Raw genomic sequence first — 20,028 nt, 5'->3', positions numbered from 1 at the left:
GTTTAAACAGATTGTTGTGCTTTCTAACTTTTACAGAGACATGATTGGTTAGATTGGTCTTATGGCTCCGCCCACAGCTGGTCAGCTCTGCCTTCCTATTGGTCAGAACTCCTGATTGTCATGATCAAAGTTTTGATCTGTGATTGGAGGTTTTATTGCTCTCACAGCGACCACATTGGTCACTTTGCTGGTTTCAATAAAGCTCGTTCAAATTCTCAGATTATAAAGTCACAGCTGCTTCTCAATAAAGTTTGATTCAAATTCTACAGTAATAAAGTTTTGTCTGTATTTGGAGCAGCTAGCAGAGCTAACAGGCTAACTGTAGCACTGACTGGAAGACATTTATGAGCTCAGCATCGTCTTTTCCCAGCATGCATTTGGCTTTCTTAACCTCTGACCCTGAGATTCATGTTGCTATTTACAACCATCCCACCAACACGACGCCATGATGCCGAAATTTACAAAATGCATCCTCGCCATCGTCACAGTAGTGCAGTAAACATACAGTGTGTGTACTATAAATGTGTGTGTCTTATATATAAGTGTGTGTGTCTTATATATAATGTGTATGTTGTATATAAGTGTGTGTTGTTATATAAGTGTGTGTGTGTTGTATATAAATGTGTGGTCTTATATATAAGTGTGTGTGTTGTATATAAGTGTGTGTGTGTATTAAGTGTGTGTGTTGTATTATAAGTGTGGGTGTGTTGTAGTTAAGTTGTGTGTTGTTGTATATAAGTGTGGTGTGTTTTATTTAAGGTGTGTGTGTTGTGATATAAAGTGGGTGTGTGTTGGAATTTAAGGGTGTGTGTTGTATATAATGTGTGGTGTTGTATATAAGTGTTGTTTTTGTATGTAAGTGGTGTGTTGTATATAAATGGTAATAAGTGTGTGTTTTGTATAATCATGTTGTGTGGTTGTATATCAGGTGTGTGTTGTAATATAAAGTGTGTGTTGTATATATAAGTGTGTGTGTTGTATATAAGTGTGTGTTGTTGTATATATAAGTGTGTGTGTTGTAATATAAGTGTGTGTGTTGTATATAAGTGTGTGTGTTGTATATAAGTGTGTGTGTTGTATATAAGTGTGTGTGTTGTATATAAGTGTGTGTGTTGTATATAAGTGTGTGTTGTATATAAGTGTGTGTGTTGTATATAAGTGTGTGTGTTGTATTTAAGTGTGTGTGTGTTTAAGTTGGTAGTGTGTGTATATAAGTGTGTGTGTTGTATATAAGTGTGTGTGTTGTATATAAGTGTGTGTGTTGTATATAAGTGTGTGTGTTGTATATAAGTGTGTGTGTTGTATATAAGTGTGTGTGTTGTATATAAGTGTGTGTGTTGTATATAAGTGTGTGTGTTGTATATAAGTGTGTGTGTTGTAAATAAGTGTGTGTGTTGTATATAAGTGTGTGTGTTGTATATAAGTGTGTGTGTCTTTATTCAGTTGTGTGTTGTATTTAAGTGTGTGTTGTGTTGATATAAGTTGTGGTTGTGTGTATTTAAGTGTTGTGTGTGTGTATATAAGTGTGTGTGTTTGTATATATAGTGTGTGTGTGTGTCTATAAGTGTGGTGTTGTTATATAAATGTTTATGTGTTGTATATAATGTGTTGTTGTGTTGTATAAGTGTGTGTGTTGTATAAGTGTGTGTGTTGTATATAAGTGGTTGTGTGTATTTAAGTGTGTGTGTTGTATCTATAAGGTGTTGTGTTGTATTTAAGGTGTGTGTTGTATTTAATGGTTGTTTTTGTGTTGTATATAAGTGGGTGTGTTGTATTTAAGTGAATTGTGGTTGTATTTAAGTGTGTGTGTTGTAATAAGGGGTGTTTGTGTTCATTGTGGGCATGTTATCTGATGGTGTGTATAGCAATGTGTGTATCAGTGTGTGTGTGTGTGTGTGTGTGTGTGGTGTGTGTGTGTGTGTGTGTGTTAGTGCTCATTGGGCATGTGTCTGATGGTGTGGAAGATCCAGTCCATCTTGGTGCTCCAGCCTCCGTGATGAGCGTCGTTCATCTGTTTGGTGAAATACTCCAACGCCTCCTGCTGGCTCTTCTCTGAGAGACAGACAGGTGGAGAGACAGGCAGGTGGAGAGAAAGACAAGTGGGGAGATAGACAGACAGACAGGTGGGAGAGACAGGCAGGCAGGTGGAGAGAAAGACACATACAGAAGAAAGTGAGACATATTCTTTGAGGACTTCTGCTGCAGAAGGCGACATTAACCCTGTACCCTCTCTGATATCCAGCAGGGGGCGACTGTCAGATTGTACAGAATGAGATACTATTTAATTAAGATAACATACTATCATATAGTAAAAGCTGTTCTGCAGGTCAATTGAAATATGTTGCTAATGTTATCAGGAAGCTGGTTACAGTAAATGCGTGTGAATGATCTCATTTCCCCCTGAAAGCTGAAATGATGGAAAATCATTGTTTAAAATGCAGAAATGTGGAAAGAATTGTTTAAAATGCAGAAATGTGGAAAGAATTGTATGAAAAATATTAAAGCTCAAATGCATCTCACTGCTTTAAATAAAGAAGTTAAACTGCTTCTCTCCCCACCTGTCTGTCTGTCCACCTGTCTCTTCCCACCTGTCTCTCTCCCCACCTTTCTGTCTCTCCACCCGTTTGTCTCTCTACCTGTCTTTCCCCACCTGTCTGTCTCTCTTACCCAGAGCCAGGGTTTTCCTCAGGTAGGCGATGTCGTCGAAGCTCTGCAGTTCGGGCATGCCGCAGCCCAGCAGCAGGGAGAAGAGGTTGATGAAGAGGCTGGCGTGCTGCCGGATGGCCAGGTAGGCTTTATAACACATCTCCTGGAACCTGACAGACAGACAGGCAGACAGACAGTAAGAAAGGCAGGCAGAGAGACAGGAGGAGCAGCATTAGTGTGAAATGTAATGACCTCTCGAACTCCTTGGTCTTGGTGGACTCCTGGACTCCTTTACTGATGACGATGAGGAAGTCCTGCGTCAGGACGAAGGGCACGCGCTCCCTCTTGTAACCAAACTTCTTCTTCTTGTGATCCAGGAAGTGACCAAAGTCAATGTGGAACAGCTGGAGGAGGAAGAGTTCATCTGTGCTTGTACAACTTGGGCCAGCATTTGTGTTTATTCATTAAATTATTCTATAGCGGTATGAACCCAAAATAAACAGATTTAGCTGTGATTTCATTTTGATGAAGGGATCAGAAGGAAGCAGTAATGACTCCGTCATGGTGGTGATTTGTAAAAAGTCTAAATTCATGCTTTGTCAGGTCTGTCCACAAGACGACAAGCAAACAACTCATAAAATGCTTGTTTTTTTAATGGAGTTTGATTCATCAGGGCTATGCTAATATTGTAGCTGCTGCATCATCTAAATGAGGCATAAACACAAGGACATGAGAAGGACATGAGAGGGACATAAGAAGGACATGAGAAGGACATGAGAAGGACATGAGAAGTACATGAGGGGGACATGAAAAGGACATGAGAGGGACATGAGAAGGACATGAGAAGGACATGAGGGGGACATGAGAAGGACATGAGAGGGACATGAGAAGGACATGAGGGGGACATGAGAAGGACATGAGAAGGACATGAGGGGGACATGAGAAGGACATGAGGGGGACATGAGGGGGACATGAGAAGGACATGAGAAGGACATGAGGGGGACATGAGAAGGACATGAGAAGGACATGAGGGGGAGATGAGAAGGACATGAGAAAGACATGAGAAGGACATGAGGGGGACATGAGAAGGACATGAGAGGGACATGAGAAGGACATGAGGGGGACATGAGAAGGACATGAGAAGGACATGAGGGGGACATGAGAAGGACATGAGGGGGACATGAGGGGGACATGAGAAGGACATGAGAAGGACATGAGGGGGACATGAGAAGGACATGAGAAGGACATGAGGGGGACATGAGAAGGACATGAGAAGGACATGAGAAGGACATGAGGGAAACATGAGGACATGCTCACCTGTCCATTCTCCTTCACCATGATGTTGGAATTGTGTCTGTCTCCGATCCCCAGGATGAACGTCGCGACGCAGTAACCTGCACACGACCTGGTGAACAGGTCGATGGCCCGATCATACCTGAGAGACAGACAGGCAGACAGATAGACAGGGAGTGAGACAGAGAGACAGACAGGCAGACAGATAGACAGGGAGTGAGACAGAGAGACAGACAGGCAGACAGATAGACAGGGAGTGAGACAGAGAGAAAGACAGACAGAGAGGCAGACAGACACACAGGCAGGGAGTGAGACAGGCAGACAGACAGGTACTGACGCCTCTCCCCGGTTCTTGTCTTTGATCCAGTGGTGCAGGGTGTTGGAGTTGAATTGCAGCGCCCCCTTCAGGCCCCCTTTACACTGAATCTGCATGATGGTGAAACTGTTCTTCACCACCTCGATGAGACCCACGCAGTCCCCGATGGACAGACAGCCGTACGGGAGCATGCTGAGAGACAGACAGACAGACAGGTTAGTTAGGTGTGTGAGGATGTCACAGTGAAATACTCTTCTACTACGTGTTCTCACCGCAGGTCCAGGTTCTGGTTCTGCCAGATGTTCTCCATGATCTTAATGATCTGCAGAGTCAGCATGTCTTGACGCAGGTCTGCAACACACACAGGTTACACACTACATTACCCACAATCCCCCGGCAGAGTTCTCCAAGTAGAGCCAATACTGTCGTTAGCGCAGAGCTAGCTACCGTCTCCATTCTTAAAGATGATCTCGTTGTTGGTGAAGAGCAGCTCAGACATAATGTCGGGATTCTCCCAGTTCAACCAGAGCGGGCGCTTCGCGGAGGACATGATCCTGCACTCCTCCAGCCTGAAGACAAGTATTTAACTCTACTTAGTTAGTGAGTTAGTTATAGCTAGTAAGTAAGTTAGTATAATTATTTAGTTAGTCAGTCAATCTGTTAGTTATTAGTCAGTCAGTTGATTGGTTAGTGAGTTAGTTAGTTAGTTAGTTATTTCGTTAGTCAGTCAGTTAATCAGTAGTTAGTTGGTTAGTTCGTTGAAGTGTAACCTGAGGTTTCCCAGCTGGTGAACAGGGTTCAGAGGAGAGACGAATCCCTGAAGAGCCTCCATGTAATCTGGACGAGACATGTGTTCAACCAGGAACTTCATCTGAGTCTGTGAAGCAATCACAGCACACAATCAACCAATCACAGCACAGCACAGCTCACAATCAACCAATCACAGCACAGCTCACGATCAATCAATCACAGCATGCACATCTTTACTCAAATGTAAATACCTTGAATTTAATAGAGAAGAGACATTTATTGATATCAGTGTTTGTGTTTTTGTGAGTTTCATACTTTCTGTGTTTCGTCCTTCTTCTCTTGTTTCAGCGTGTCAGTCAGATTCACCAGTTTATCCATGGCCTCCACCTGCACGCACAAACACACACACACGATTATATAGTGCTCAAGTAAATATACTAAAAGTAAAGTGTTTCATGTGTTTCATGTGTTCCTTCAGAGGTTGCAGGTGTTTCAGGGCTCACCTGTCTGTTCAGGTGTTTCAGATACATGCCACAGGCTCTGCAGAAAGCTTCCAGCAGCAGACCGAACCGGCGGGACACCGTCTTGTTGTGCATCTCTGACCTGAGAACAGACTTTCTCTTAGTTTGAACACAACATTAAAGAGATTCACTCACTAGTACATCTGTATATGTTAGTGATGAGGTTAACAGGCAGGAGATCAAGATAAGCTCCAAAGTTTTTAATGAACTGTTCCTTTATTTCACAAGTCATGTTCCTCACTTGAGATGCCAGAAGAAGAAGTGTCCTATCCTCTGATTGGTCAGAGCTTTCTTGATCAGGAAACGCGCCAGAGGATTGTCCAGGTACATTTCGTACTTAAGCACCTGCAAACATACAATTTAAAGTCTCAGTTAGCTTTATTGCATCAGGAGGTGAATTGTATCTGCATCAGGAGGTGTAATCTCACCTGTACGAGCTGCAGGAGATACTGCGACAGCTTGTCGTCAGTCAGGCCTTGCACCAGGCAGCGCAACGCAAACTCTCTGACCATCGGATCAGGAAAGTTACAGTCCAACAACTCCAGAGCAGATTCAGGCTCCATGAGAGGCCACTCCTTCAATAAACAGTACATCTGAGGAGGGGAAGGAGAGGACGAGGAGGACGAGGAGGAGGAGAGGAGGAGGAAGAGGAGGAGGAGGAGAGGAGGAGGAAGAGGAGGAGGAGGAGAGGAGGGGGAGAGGAAGAGGGGGAGAGGAGGAGGAAGAGGAGGAGGAGGAGAGGAGGAGGAGAGGAGGGGGAGAGGAGGAGGGGGAGAGGAGCAGGAAGAGGAGAGGAGGGGGAGAGGAAGAGGGGGAGAGGAGCAGGAAGAGGAGGAGAAGGAGGAGGAGAGGAGGGGGAGGAGAGGAGGAGGGGGAGAAGAGGGGGAGGAGAGGATGGGAAGGAGAGGAGGAGGAGGAGGAGGAGAAGAGGAAGAGGAGGAGGAGGAGGAAAGGAGCAGGAAGAGGAGAGGAGGGGGAGAGGAGGAGGAAGAGGAGGAGGAGGAGAGGAGGGGGAGAGGAGGAGGGGGAAAGGAGCAGGAAGAGGAGGAGGAGGAGGAGGAGAGGAGGGGGAGAGGAGGAGGAAGAGGAGGAGAGGAGGGGGAGAGGAAGAGGGGGAGAGAGGAGGAGGAAGAGGAGGAGGAGGAGAGGAGGGGGATAGGAGGAGGGGGAGAGGAGCAGGAAGAGGAGGAGGAGGAGGAGAGGAGGGGGAGAGCGGGAGGAGGAGGAGAGGAGCAGGAAGAGGAGGAGGAGTAGGAGGAGAGGACGGGAAGGAGAGGAGGAGGAGAGGAGGGGGAGGAGGAGGAGGAGAGGCGGAGGAGGAGGAGAGCGGGAGGAGGAAGAGGAGAGGAGAGAAGCAGGAAGAGGAGGAGGAGAGGAGGGGGAGAGGAGCAGGAAGAGGAGGGGGAGAGGAGGAGGAGGAGGAGGAGAGGAGAGGAGCAGGAAGAGGAGGAGGAGACAAGGGGGAGAGGAGAGGAGGAGGAGAGGAGAGGAGCAGGAGGAGGAGGAGAGGAGGATGAGAGGAGGGGGGAGAGGAAGAGGGGGAGAGGAGCAGGAAGAGGAGGAGAAGGAGGAGGAGAGGAGGGGGAGAGGAGGAGGGGGAGAAGAGGGGGAGGAGAGGATGGGAAGGAGAGGAGGAGGAGGAGGAGGAGAGGAGGAAGAGGAGGAGGAGGAAAGGAGCAGGAAGGAAGAGGAGAGGAGGGGGAGAGGAGGAGGAAGAGGAGGAGGAGGAGAGGAGGGGGGAGAGGAGGAGGGGGAAAGGAGCAGGAAGAGGAGGAGGAGGAGGAGGAGAGGAGGGGGGAGAGGAGGAGGAAGAGGAGGAGAGGAGGGGGAGAGGAAGAGGGGGAGAGGAGGAGGAAGAGGAGGAGGAGGAGAGGAGGGGGATAGGAGGAGGGGGAGAGGAGCAGGAAGAGGAGGAGGAGGAGGAGAGGAGGGGGAGAGCGGGAGGAGGAGGAGAGGAGCAGGAAGAGGAGGAGGAGTAGGAGGAGAGGACGGGAAGGAGAGGAGGAGGAGAGGAGGGGGAGGAGGAGGAGGAGAGGCGGAGGAGGAGAGCGGGAGGAGGAAGAGGAGAGGAGAGAAGCAGGAAGAGGAGGAGGAGAGGAGGGGGAGAGGAGCAGGAAGAGGAGGGGGAGAGGAGGAGGAGGAGGAGGAGAGGAGAGGAGCAGGAAGAGGAGGAGGAGACAAGGGGGAGAGGAGAGGAGGAGGAGAGGAGAGGAGCAGGAGGAGGAGGAGAGGAGGATGAGAGGAGGGGAAGAGGAGAGGAGCAGGAGGAGGAGGAGAGGAGGATGAGAGGAGGCAGGTAACTGATGAGATGAACTGAAATCGTTCCTGAAATGATCCTGGTTGTCAGAATGAATTTTGTACCTGGGATGCTTCGTCTCTTGAGTTCCATTTGACGGACAGAAGCAGTTTAGGTAGAGATTCTGGGATTTTTACACAGTAATGTCTGCAGAGAGAGAGAGACAGGTAGACAGACAGGTAAAGACAGAGAAACAGATAATGAAACAGAGACAAAGATGGACAACGTTAAAGGCAGGTAGAGAAAAGGAGAGACACAGGTACGGTCAGAGAAAGACATGCCTAGACAGGTAGATTAGTTATAAACCCCGCCCCTCACCTGTGTCTCCAGAGGAAGTCCTTCTCCTGCTCTGAGAGCTCGTAGAGAGGATCTCTGGAGCAGAGACAACGAAGCTGCTCTGCATCACCGGCTGAAACACTGCTGTCACAGGCTAGACGACTACTCTGAGAGAGAGAGACAGGTGGAAGGAGGGAGACAGGTGGAGGGAGACAGGTAGAGGGAGGGAGATAGTTGTTACCAGTCCGTGGCAGTAGTTGTGTATAGATATTTATATATATTTATATATATGTTACCAGTCCGTGGCAGTAGTTGTAGCCCAGCTCTCTGCTTATGGTCCAGTTGGCGTGTTCTTCTATCTGCTGCTCATCAGGAAACACGACCGTCTGATTAAACCAGGAAAACTCCAGCTCCACACAGGGAGTCTCCTACAGAGGATGATAAATCAATCAATCAAATCTCTTAAGACAGACAGGCAGACAGGTAGAGAGACAGGCAGACAGACAGGTCTGTCAATTTGTGTACCTTGTTGGGATTTGAACCGGCGACTCCGATGGGATTCAGGAGGTCCTCGAGGCCATGAGGCACCGGCCACAGACTGAGAGCTACTTTACCTGAAACCAGAATGTCCGTATAATCAAAGAGGTTAACGTTCCCCCAGGCCAGAGGACAGTGCTCCTGTGAGACAGACAGGTGAAGAGAGACAGACAGGTAAGTCAGTGTTTCCCCTACCATTGTCTTCAACAGAGCCCAGCACCCTGCCTGAAGTTCAAGGTGGTTTTTGTTTTCTCGAATTATAATTGTATTTTTTTTCACAACTCACTTTTCACATTAACAGGTCTCTTTTATTAAATAAACTAAACGCTGATGCTGTTGATCTAATTTATGTGCACGTTTCAGTTTGTACTGTCTACTTTGCACATTCACATTCTTTCCTTCGCTCTGTTTTGCGAAGGGCGGGGCTTCGCAGCTGATGCACACACACATGTGCGCACACACCTACAGAGCGGAGGAAAGGAGAGGGGAGAACTAAATAGAAAACGTGCCACCACTCGCACGCAATCTCCCCCCCACCCCCCTCCCCATAAGTCATTATGTATTTGCGTCTCCTTCCTGTCTCACCTCCTTGGCTCCTTTCCTTCCTTTCACAGAGCAGATAGACAGGCAGAGTCTGGCTGAGCGAGGGAGGTCAGCCAGGTAGATGTCATAGGCCAGCCACTCGTTCCATCTGCAGTCAGACAGGTAGAGACAGATACGTAGGGTAGGTATATGTGTGTGTATGAGCAAGGTGCTTACCCAAGGTGCTCCAGAGAGTTCACTGTAAGCTCTGGATAAGAGCGTCTGCTGAATGAACTGTGATGTGATGTAGTGTGTGTGTGTGTGTATAGTGAATGTGTGTGTGTGTGTGTATAGTGTATGTGTGTGTATATAGTGTACGTGTGTATATAGTGTACGTGTGTGTATATAGTATGTGTATAGTGAATGTGTGTGTGTGTGTGTGTGTATAGTATACGTGTGTGTATATAGTATGTGTATAGTGAATGTGTGTGTGTGTGTGTGTATATAGTGTGTAAATAGTATGCGTATAGTATGCGTATAGTGTGTATATAGTGCGTATATGTGTGTGTATAGTGTGTGTACCTGGGGTTGGAGCAGGGGACTCTCTGTGTGTTGACGTTATCACAGAGTGGCTCTCCTCCGTGATAAATACCGGTCCTCACATAGATCTACACACACACATACACACTTGATTCGGATTGTGTCGTATGTCTCGGAGACTTTAACACTCGCTGCTCCTCACAAAACATCAAAGTTCATATTTTAGTCAACATTATTTTAATGAACCTAGCGTTTTTTTAGATAAATATTTTACAAGTGTCATGGATAAAAGGACTAGATGGGGGACAGACGGAGGACGAATAGAGGACAGATGGAGGACAGATGGAGGACGGATGGGGGATAGATGGAGGACGAATAGAGGACAGATGGGGGACAGACGCACCTTGTCGATGTCTCTAATGTTGACGTTGACGTAGGTGGCGCAGAGCAGGCGGACCCTCAGCAGAGTGTTGAAGGCCCACAGAGAGCGAGCAGGAGAACCGTCGCCTCCTCCGGGACACGGAGATGGCTGAGGAGTCCGCCGACTGAAACACAAGGGAATTCAAACAGAACTGTAAATCACACCTTTCATAGTTCAGGTATGTGAGGAGGTCACATCAGATGCTGATTGGCTGCTGTACCTGTACGAAGGCGTGACGAAGCCCGAGGCAGGAAGCTGAGAGTAGAGACTTTCTTTGGAGACGAGCATTAGGTGAGGAAGACGACCCACGATGATGCAGGAGCGGATATACTGTAGACATACAGGTGGAGTGAGACAGGTAGCGACAGGCGGAGACGGTGAGACAGGTGGAGAGAGCGAGACAGCGAGAGACAGGCAGAGACAGTTTTCAGAGTGAAGTTGTTACCTTGTACTGACTGAGAGGATACTTCTCCAACAGATACTCATCACAGCCACACACCTGAGAGAGAGACAGGTAGAGAGACAGACAGATAAACAGACAGGTAGTCAGACAGACAGACAGGTACCTTCAGGATGCACTATCCCTTGCACTCCGGCACACAGACAGACAGGCAGACAGACAGGTACCTTCAGGATGTACTATCCCTGGTACTCCTGCACACAGACAGACAGACAGGCAGACAGACAGGTACCTTCAGGATGTACTGTCCCTGGTACCCCTGCACACAGACAGACAGACAGGCAGATAATAATAATAATAATACATTTTATTTATAAGCACACTTTTCATTTGCGTAAACAAAACTCAAAGTGCTACAGAGTAAAAACGATGAGCAAAATATACATAAAAAAAAAAAAAAAAAACATTTGACAGACAAGACAACACTTTAAATGGTTAAAGTCGAGCAACATGCTGTTAAAAAGATGCGTTTTTGGACCTGTTCAATCCTGAGTGATACCGGGAGCCAGTGCAGTGATTTGAGGATGGGTGTGATGTGTTCGTACTTTCACACTCTCATCAGGATCCTAGCAGCGCTGTTCTGGATGTATTGCAGCTTCTGGATGTTTTTGTTAGGAATCCCGATGAGAAGTGCGTTGCAGTAGTCAAGTCCGGAGGAGACAAAGGCATGGACAAGCTTTTCAGCATCTGACAGAGAGAGTGTGGGGCGGAGTTTAGCAATGTTTCTGAGGTGGTAGAAGGAGTTCTTGTATGTTTGTCTGATGTGGGCCTCAAAGGTCAGGTGAGGGTCCATTTTAACATCCAGATTGGTGACTGTTGATGAGAGTGGAATGTTCTGACCGGAGAAGGTGATGCAGGTTATGGAGGAGGACTGGACCTGATGTGGGGTGCCAACTAGAAGGGCTTCGGTTTTAGAGCTGTTTAATTGGAGGAAATTGTGCTTCATCCACGCCTCTATCTCCTCCAGGCAGGTGGTTCATGTGGATGATGGCAGAGGTGCAGAGGGGGTTGGGTTAGTTCTGATGTAGAGTTGTGTGTCATCAGCATAGCAATGGAACGATATTCCATGCCGGTTGATGACACGACCAAGGGGGGACATGTAGATGGTGAAAAGAGTGGGGCCCAGGACAGATCCTTGAGGGACACCACAGGTGACAGAGTGTGTTTGTGATTTTGACACTCCCAAGGTGACATGCTCAGTCCTCCCAGTGAGATATGAGGTGAACCAGTTTAGGGCCGAGTGAGAGAGTCCGATTGTGGAGTGAAGACAGTTGAGGAGGATATCATGATCAACGGTATCAAATGCTGCAGTTACATCAAGGAGGATGAGGAGAGATAGAGATCCGGTGTCAGCTGTCATCAGCAGATCGTTGGTGACCCTAACCAGGGCAGTTTCTGTACTGTGGCCAGGGCGAAAACCAGACTGGAACTTTTCAAAGAGGTTATTGAAGTTGAGATGGTCCTGAATCTGAGTGGCAACTACTTTTTCCAGCACCTTGGATAGAAATGGCAGATTGGAGATGGGTCTGTAGTTGGCAAGGACATCTGGGTCTAAGGTGGGTTTTTTGAGGAGTGGTTTGATGACAGCAGTTTTTAAAGGGGACGGAACATGACCAGACTGGAGGGATTGGTTTATCACTGTAGTGATGAGGGGAATTTATGGCACAAATGTTAGATTTGACCAGGGCTGTGGGAAAGGGGTCCAGGTCACAGGTGGAGGGTTTCATCTTTTTGATGATGGCCTCGACCTCTTGCTGCGAGATGTCAATTAAGTGGCAAAGAGGCTGGGTAGGTCCGGGCTGGGGGTTGTCAGTCGGGACTGGCAGAGCAGCGGAGTTGGAGAGGAGAGAGCAGATGGTATCTACTTTTATTCTGAAAAATGCGATAAAATTGTCACACTGCTCCTCTGTGGTGTCTTGGTGTAAGGGAGTTTGAGGTTTGAGGAGATGATTTACTGTGGAAAAAAGTTGCTTGGAGTTGCCAGGGCTATTGTTGATGATGTTGGAGTAGAAAAGTGACCGTGTGTCTCTGAGGGACTTTGCGTAGGCCTTTTGGTGGTCTCGGTATGCCTGTCCGTGAACAGTGAGTCCTGAAGCCTTGAGGAGCCGCTCGAGGGCACGCCCCGCTGTCTTCATCTTCCGCAGCTCGCAGGTGTACCAGGGGGCTGAGCGTGAGAAAGTGACTGTTCTGGTTTTGACAAGGGCGTGGAGATCCAGGAGACTGCTCAGAGATTTGTTGTAAAAGTCCACAGATTCATTGACTGATGTGAGATTTATAGCGGAGAGATGCTGGAGATCCGAGGTCATGGTGTCCGGGTTGATGTTTTTCAGATTTCTGAAATGGATTTAACGTTTTGGTTTGGTGTAGGGAAGCAGGAGTGGCAGATCCATTGTGATGGCCTTGTGATCCGACACACCCAGATCGTAAACAGATAGAAAACTGAGTTGGGTTTTGGTGGTCGGTAGATGAGAAGTATTGTCAGGGTGAAGGGTGGTTTACATTTAAATCCAAGGCATTCAAATGAGGATAGTACAGGCAGAGGGGGACAGTTTCAGTTATTTTCTGTGTATTATTGCTAAGCTGCCACCACGACCAGTGCTGCGAGCCTTTTCTAGGTAGCTGTAGCCAGGGGGACAGACATCATTTAGGGCAGAGTAAACCTCTGGCTGTTACCACGTTTGCATAAGGCACATAAAGTCTATTCCCTTGTCCATGATGTGGTCTTGTATGAAAGATGATTTGTTGGTTAGGGATTGTGCATTAAAAAGTTCTATTTTGACTCTGTATGAAATGGTGGATTTCTGTAGGGTCCGGAGTAGACTGAAATCCACTCCACGTTTTCCGCTCTGCTCAATGTGTAGCAATCTCGCGGTGTTTCCCGTGCTACTAACACCGAGAGCGTCAGTCCTCTGATGACGCGGCAGACATGCAACAGTTGTCGAGATGGAAGGAATGATTGACACAGGTGGTAAACAAACTTTCTACGGGAGCCTCTGTGGGTGTAATGGCTGAGATGCACGTTGGAGTTGTGTGGTTTTTGAGACTCAGCAGTTGCGGGATGGAATACTTGGACATCATGCCAGACAGGTACCTTCAGGATGTACTGTCCCTAGTACCCCTGCACACAGACAGACAGGCAGGCACCTTCAGGATGTACTGTCCCATGTACTCCTGCACACAGACAGACAGACAGACAGGCAGACAGACAGACAGACAGGTACCTTCAGGATGTACTGTCCCTAGTACCCCTGCACACAGACAGACAGGCAGACAGACAGGCACCTTCAGGATGTACTGTCCCTGGTACTCCTGCACACAGACAGACAGACAGGCAGACAGACAGACAGGTACCTTCAGGATGTACTGTCCCATGTACTCCTGCACACAGACAGACAGGCAGACAGACAGGTACCTTCAGGATGTACTGTCCCTAGTACCCCTGCACACAGACAGACAGGCAGACAGACAGGCACCTTCAGGATGTACTGTCCCTGGTACTCCTGCACACAGACAGACAGGCAGACAGACAGGCACCTTCAGGATGTACTGTCCCTGGTACTCCTGCACACAGAGGCGGAGCTGTTGAGGTGAAAGGTGCATAGATCGGCTCTTCTTCCTGATGGACTCTGCTATCAGCTGCTCAGGTAAACTGTCATGGCTCACCTGGACACAAACAATAAAACATTATAATGTTTGTTCCTGCTACAATCCACTTGTACCACAAGGACAACCAGCAGCTGGTTTATAGGGAGCTGAACAGGAGTAAACTAGAAATACAGTCTAGATATTAATGTTGTACGTTTGTTCTATAGTCACATATTAATACTAATTTGTTCACTCATCAGAATTTTAAAGGGTTAAAGTCTTTGTGTAAAGAGGTTCAGGTTTGTAAAGAGTTTGTAAAGAGTTTGTAAAGTTTGTAAAGGTTCAGGTGTGTAAAGAGGTTCAGGTAGTTCCCATCATGAAACAAACCAACAGCTTTACCTTGAGGGTGTATTTCTGTTTGGAGTTGGACGGAGACACGATCACCCAGATGGTCACGATCAACCTCCCTGCAGAGAGACAGACAGGTCGAGAGATTCAGACAGGTTGAGAGACAGACAGACAAGTAGAGAGACAGACAGGTCGAGAGATTTTGACAAGTCGAGAGACAGACAGACAAGTAGAGAGACAGACAGGTCTAGAGATTCAGACAAGTCGAGAGACAGACAGACAAGTAGAGAGACAGACAGGTCTAGAGATTCAGACAGGTCGAGAGACAGACAGACAAGTAAAGAGGCAGACAGGTCTAGAGATTCAGACAGGTCGAGAGACAGACAGACAAGTAGAGAGACAGACAGACAGGTAGAAAAACAGACAGACAGGTAGAGAGACAGACAGATGGAAGTCTATCTTTCCCTTCTTGTTTAGGATTATACTCATGAGGTGATACTTGGCTGTAAAACGCTTGATCTCATCATATCCTATAAATACTTAATAAGCTGTAACAAGGGACATGTTGGACATGTTGGACATGTTGGACATGTTGGGTGTTCATCAGCAGTAACTTCACGACTCTTATACATCTGAACGGTAAACAGGAGAGAAACTAAACTTCAGCTTGACTTCCTCTCGGCTCTTCTGTGTAGTTTACTAGGAGGTGGGGGGGGGGGTCCTCCTGACAGAGGAAACCGGGGGGGGTACCTTTATCCAGCTTGCTGTAGATGTGCTGTGGCAGTTGGGGGCTGGACTCCACGTTGGGGGGGTAAACGTACAGGGCCTGACTGTGGGCCCCCCCCCCCCTCCCGCTCCTCCATGGCCTCTCTGCACACACACAGTATGGAGCGGCGGAAGTCCTGAACTTCCGGGTCCTTCATCATCTCAAACTCACAGACCGGCATCCCGATGGCAAACCCTGCACAGAGCGCCAGTTTATTTAGTGACGTTAGTGGTTTGGTTTTGACGAGATGTTTGACGACGGAACAATGGCTGTCCAGACCTCTGACGACAGGTGAGGTGTGTTACCTATCTCTCGGTTCAGGATCTTCTCCTCACGGTTGCCCAGCGGCTCGATGACCTTCAGGATCGGGTGAAACAGTCGGAGGTCGCACAGCCGCCTTGTCTCATCGTAAAACTCCTCCCTCTCCGCCTCCTGGGTCACGCCCACAAAGATGTAGCACGACTCCTCCTGGCCAATCAGAGGAAAGAGATTATCAACACAGTTACTATCGATAATCAAAAGAGGCGGGGTCAAAAATGAGACAGGTGTACCTGCAGCAGATGGTACAGCGGATACTTCCTGGCCTCAGTGAAGAGCTGCTGCTTGATGCTGAGGAGAGGAGTTTCTCTGAGACACTCGAGACTCACCATCATCCCTGAAACATTTACACAAGTCAGCATTATGAGTCCTAAGAACCTGACATGAGTCAGCATTATGAGTCATAAAACTTCCTGCAGCTCTGTATGGAGGTTGTACCGTTGGGCAGGCAGCAGTCCACCTGGATGCGGGGGGGCATCAGGTGGAGCCCCCACAACTCCCCTGATGATGGCCTGGGAACCATGGCAACCACCAATGACAAGCTGCCTCACCTCAGCGCTGGGCTACCTGCAGATAGACAGGCGAGAAAGTCAGACAGGTGAGACTGCCAGACAGGTGAAACAGTCAGACAGACAGTCACAGACAGTCAGACAGACAGTCAGACAGGTGAGACAGACAGACAGTCAGACAGGTGAAACAGTCAGACAGACAGTCACAGACAGTCAGACAGACAGTCAGACGGGTGCGACAGACAGACAGTCAGACAGACATACAGGTGAGACAGTCAGACAGCCAGTCAGACAGACAGTCAGACAGAGAGAGAGACAGTCAGACAGAGACAGTCAGACAGACAGTCAGACAGACAGTCAGACAGAGAGAGAGACAGTCAGTCAGACAGACATACAGGTGAGACAGACAGACAGACAGACAGACAGGTGAGACCACACAGGTCCTCCTGGGCCCTGATTGGCTCTTAAGTTGGTTGCTTAGGAACCTCATTTTAACTCATTCTGGCTTCTGGTTATTTTTTGTAAATTCATCTTCCGGTTTCATTTCTACGCAGGTGACTCCGGCTCTGAGGTTCAAACCTGAGCTTCTCCTCCTAGCTGCTAAATCTACTGTGCTAAACCCCCAACAACAAAGAGTTCCTGCTCCTCAGGGTGTTTATCTGGAGTGCACCTGTCAACAATCTTCACCACGGGCTGTCGGGATATGATGCTATTTGTCCCTGAACGATTCTTAGGCGCTTCTAGATTTCTGTGAATTCTTTTGTTTTACTTTTAATATTATGTAGTTTGTATGTATTATTCTTTTTTTGTTTTATTTAACATCTATCTTTATTTATTGTGTGCTTGTATTAAGTTTTTCTGTTAATGTCTTTTCACTTTGTTCATTTTCAATGGAGTTGTCAAACAAAGGCCAGAAAGTAGGACACACACACACACACACACACACACACACACACACACACGCACACAGTGTGTGTGTGTGTGTGTTGTTTCCTGTCAAATTTCCTGTTGACCTGCTGGTTTGAATGAAAGCAATAAATATTACACAAAATAACAAAAATATATATTTATATATATATATATAAATATATACATTACCACGGTAACTGATCCCGCCGACGCATTCAAATAAATAAACAAATAATTATTTCCTTATTTCCTTTCCTCCCTTATTTACTCTTCTCCCTTGTTGTATCCTCAGCTCTCCTGTGTCCTCCCTCCTCTCCTACCTTGTTTCCTCCCCTCCCTTGTTTCCTCCCCTCCCTTGTTTCCTCTCCTTCCTTGTTTCCTCCCTCCTCTCCTCTCTTGTTTCCTCTCCTTCCTTATTTCCTCCCCTCCTTTGTTTCCTCTCCTCCCTTGTTTCCTCCCTCCTCTCCTACCTTGTTTCCTCTCCTTCCTTGTTTCCTCTCCTTCCTTGTTTCCTCCCTCGTCTCCTACCTTGTTTCCTCCCCTCCCTTGTTTCCTCCCCTTCCTTATTTCCTCCCCTCCTTTGTTTCCTCTCCTTCCTTGTTTCCTCCCTCCTCTCCTACCTTGTTTCCTCCCCTCCCTTGTTTCCTCCCCTTCCTTATTTCCTCCCCTCCTTTGTTTCCTCTCCTCCCTTGTTTCCTCCCTCCTCTCCTACCTTGTTTCCTCCCCTCCCTTGTTTCCTCCCCTCCCTTGTTTCCTCTCCTTCCTTGTTTCCTCTCCTTCCTTATTTCCTCCCCTCCTTTGTTTCCTCTCATCCCTTGTTTCCTCTCCTTCCTTGTTTCCTCCCCTACCTTGTTTCCTCTCCTCCATCATGACCTCAGACTATGGGATGGTTGCCATGACGACGGCAGTGGGAGCATCTCAAAGAGAAACTCTTTGTTCTGTCACTCACCTGAGCTCGTGCCTGTCGCTCCAGCGGCGCGTGCCTCCAGTCATAGCGTCTGTCTGTCTGACTGCTTGCCTGTCTCACTCCGTGTACGTGTCTGTCTCTCAGTCCGTCTGTCTTTGTCTCCGGTTATGTATCCGCCGGTGGATCCTCAGTCACCGCCCCGCTGACTTCAACACAAAGACACAGTCGCAGAAACCTGTCTGTCTGCCCGCTTAATTGTCCGTCTCTCTGTCTATCTGTCCGCCTGTCTGTCCTCCCGCCTGTCTGTCCTCCTGTCTGTCTGTCTGTTTGCCGGTAGCAGCCTCTCGTTGCTCGCGGGGAGCTGCAGAACAATGTGCTGAAAGAGGGGGGGGGGTTCCTCTTCCTCTCTTAAAGGGCCAGCAGCATCACTGAACTGCTGCAGAGAGACAGGAAGAGACAGGAAGAGAGGAAGAGACAGGAAGACATGAAGAGACAGGAAGAGAGAGAGGAAGAGACAGGAAGACATGAAGAGACAGGAAGAGAGAGGAAGAGACAGGAAGACATGAAGAGACAGGAAGAGAGAGGAAGAGACAGGAAGAGACAGGAAGAGACAGGAAGACATGAAGAGACAGGAAGAGAGAGGAAGAGACAGGAAGACATGAAGAGACAGGAAGACATGAAGAGACAGGAAGAGATAGGAAGAGAGGAAGAGACAGGAATAGAGGAAGAGAGGAAGAGACAGGAAGAGAGGAAGAGACAGGAAGAGAGGAAGAGACAGGAAGAGAGGAAGAGACAGGAAGAGATAGGAAGAGAGGAAGAGAGGAAGAGACAGGAAGAGAGGAAGAGACAGGAAGAGAGGAAGAGACAGGAAGAGACAGGAAGACATGAAGAGACAGGAAGAGATAGGAAGAGAGGAAGAGACAGGAAGACATGAAGAGACAGGAAGAGATAGAAGAGAAGAGACAGAAGATAGGAAGAGAGGAAGAGACAGGAAGAGACAGGAAGAGAGGAAGAGAGGAAACAGAGAGAGGAAGAGACAGGAAGATACAGGAAGAGAGGAAACAAGAAGAGAGGAAGAGAGGAAGAGACAGGAATAGACAGGAAGAGACAGGAAGATAGAGGAAGAGAGGAAGACAAGAAGAGAGGAAGAGAGGAAGAGACAGGAATAGACAGGAAGATACAGGAAGAGAGGAAGAGAGGAAGAGAGGAAGACAAGAAGAGAGGAAGAGACAGGAAGAGACAGGAAGAGAGGAAGAGAGGAAAACAAGAAGAGAGGAAGAGAGGAAGAGACAGGAATAGACAGGAAGATACAGGAAGAGAGGAAGAGAGGAAGAGAGGAAGACAAGAAGAGAGGAAGAGACAGGAATAGACAGGAAGATACAGGAAGAGAGGAAGAGAGGAAAACAAGAAGAGAGGAAGAGAGGAAGAGAGGAAGAGAGGAAGACAAGAAGAGAGGAAGAGAGGAAGAGAGGAAGAGACAGGAAGATACAGGAATAGAGGAAGACAAGAAGACAGGAAGAGAGGAAGAGGACACAAACCATGTTTACAATTTTACTCTCATACGTACATTTTTATTTTATATGTAAAATGTGATTTTATACGTTAAATTTGATGTAATTTAAAATGTAATCTAATATGTGCAATGTTTTATTCATTAAATCTTATATGTGCAGGGAGCAGGATTAATTTAATCCTAATCCTGTTTTGTTTTTGTTTTCCACATTCTCTTTGTTTACTATTAGAGAGTGTGAGTGTGTGCATGCGTGCGTGTGTGTGTGTATGTGTCTGTGTGCGGGTGTGTGTCTGTGTGCGTGTGTGTGTGTGTGTCCCAGAATGCATTGTGTCATTTGTCCCAGCGGGTACTTTTACTTTGAAGAATATTTTGCATTTAATACCTTTGTAGTTTTACTACAGCAACCTTTAACAGAGAGAACTGAGAACTACAAAAAACACAGCGACGGTACAGACCTCCTTCTTTCGCTTCCTGAAACTTTTCTTCAGGAGGTCATGTGACGTCAGACAGGATTATAATCTGCAGCAGCTCCACTCACATATGTCTATATACAGCGGGTAAAATAATATTGAACACGTCACCATTTTAAATATAT

The 20,028-nt window shown here is 47.4% G+C and overlaps 1 protein-coding gene across 1 annotated transcript; it reads right to left on the bottom strand.

Annotated features, from left to right (window-relative positions):
- Positions 1-1,847: 1,847 nt before the first annotated feature.
- On the bottom strand, positions 1,848-18,223 carry LOC115005248 (phosphatidylinositol 4,5-bisphosphate 3-kinase catalytic subunit alpha isoform). The gene is given in 29 exon segments (XM_029427039.1): positions 1,848-2,052; positions 2,668-2,816; positions 2,899-3,050; positions 3,964-4,081; positions 4,277-4,447; positions 4,528-4,606; positions 4,703-4,824; positions 5,026-5,132; positions 5,321-5,392; positions 5,509-5,608; positions 5,768-5,871; positions 5,955-6,119; positions 7,888-7,969; positions 8,141-8,265; positions 8,395-8,526; positions 8,624-8,776; positions 9,221-9,326; positions 9,740-9,825; positions 10,101-10,242; positions 10,339-10,448; positions 10,564-10,617; positions 14,113-14,241; positions 14,563-14,630; positions 15,262-15,358; positions 15,360-15,472; positions 15,583-15,745; positions 15,829-15,932; positions 16,034-16,162; positions 17,963-18,223. Coding segments are annotated over 28 exon segments (3,213 nt in total). The 5' UTR covers positions 16,119-16,162; positions 17,963-18,223; the 3' UTR covers positions 1,848-1,927.
- Positions 18,224-20,028: the final 1,805 nt, after the last annotated feature.

The sequence above is a fragment of the Cottoperca gobio genome, unplaced genomic scaffold (genome assembly GCF_900634415.1).
Source record: "Cottoperca gobio unplaced genomic scaffold, fCotGob3.1 fCotGob3_286arrow_ctg1, whole genome shotgun sequence".
In the NCBI taxonomy this organism is placed as follows: Eukaryota; Metazoa; Chordata; class Actinopteri; order Perciformes; family Bovichtidae; genus Cottoperca; species Cottoperca gobio.
The sequence above is the reverse complement of the archived record's forward strand: the minus strand, read 5'-3'. Positions and strand labels throughout refer to the sequence as shown.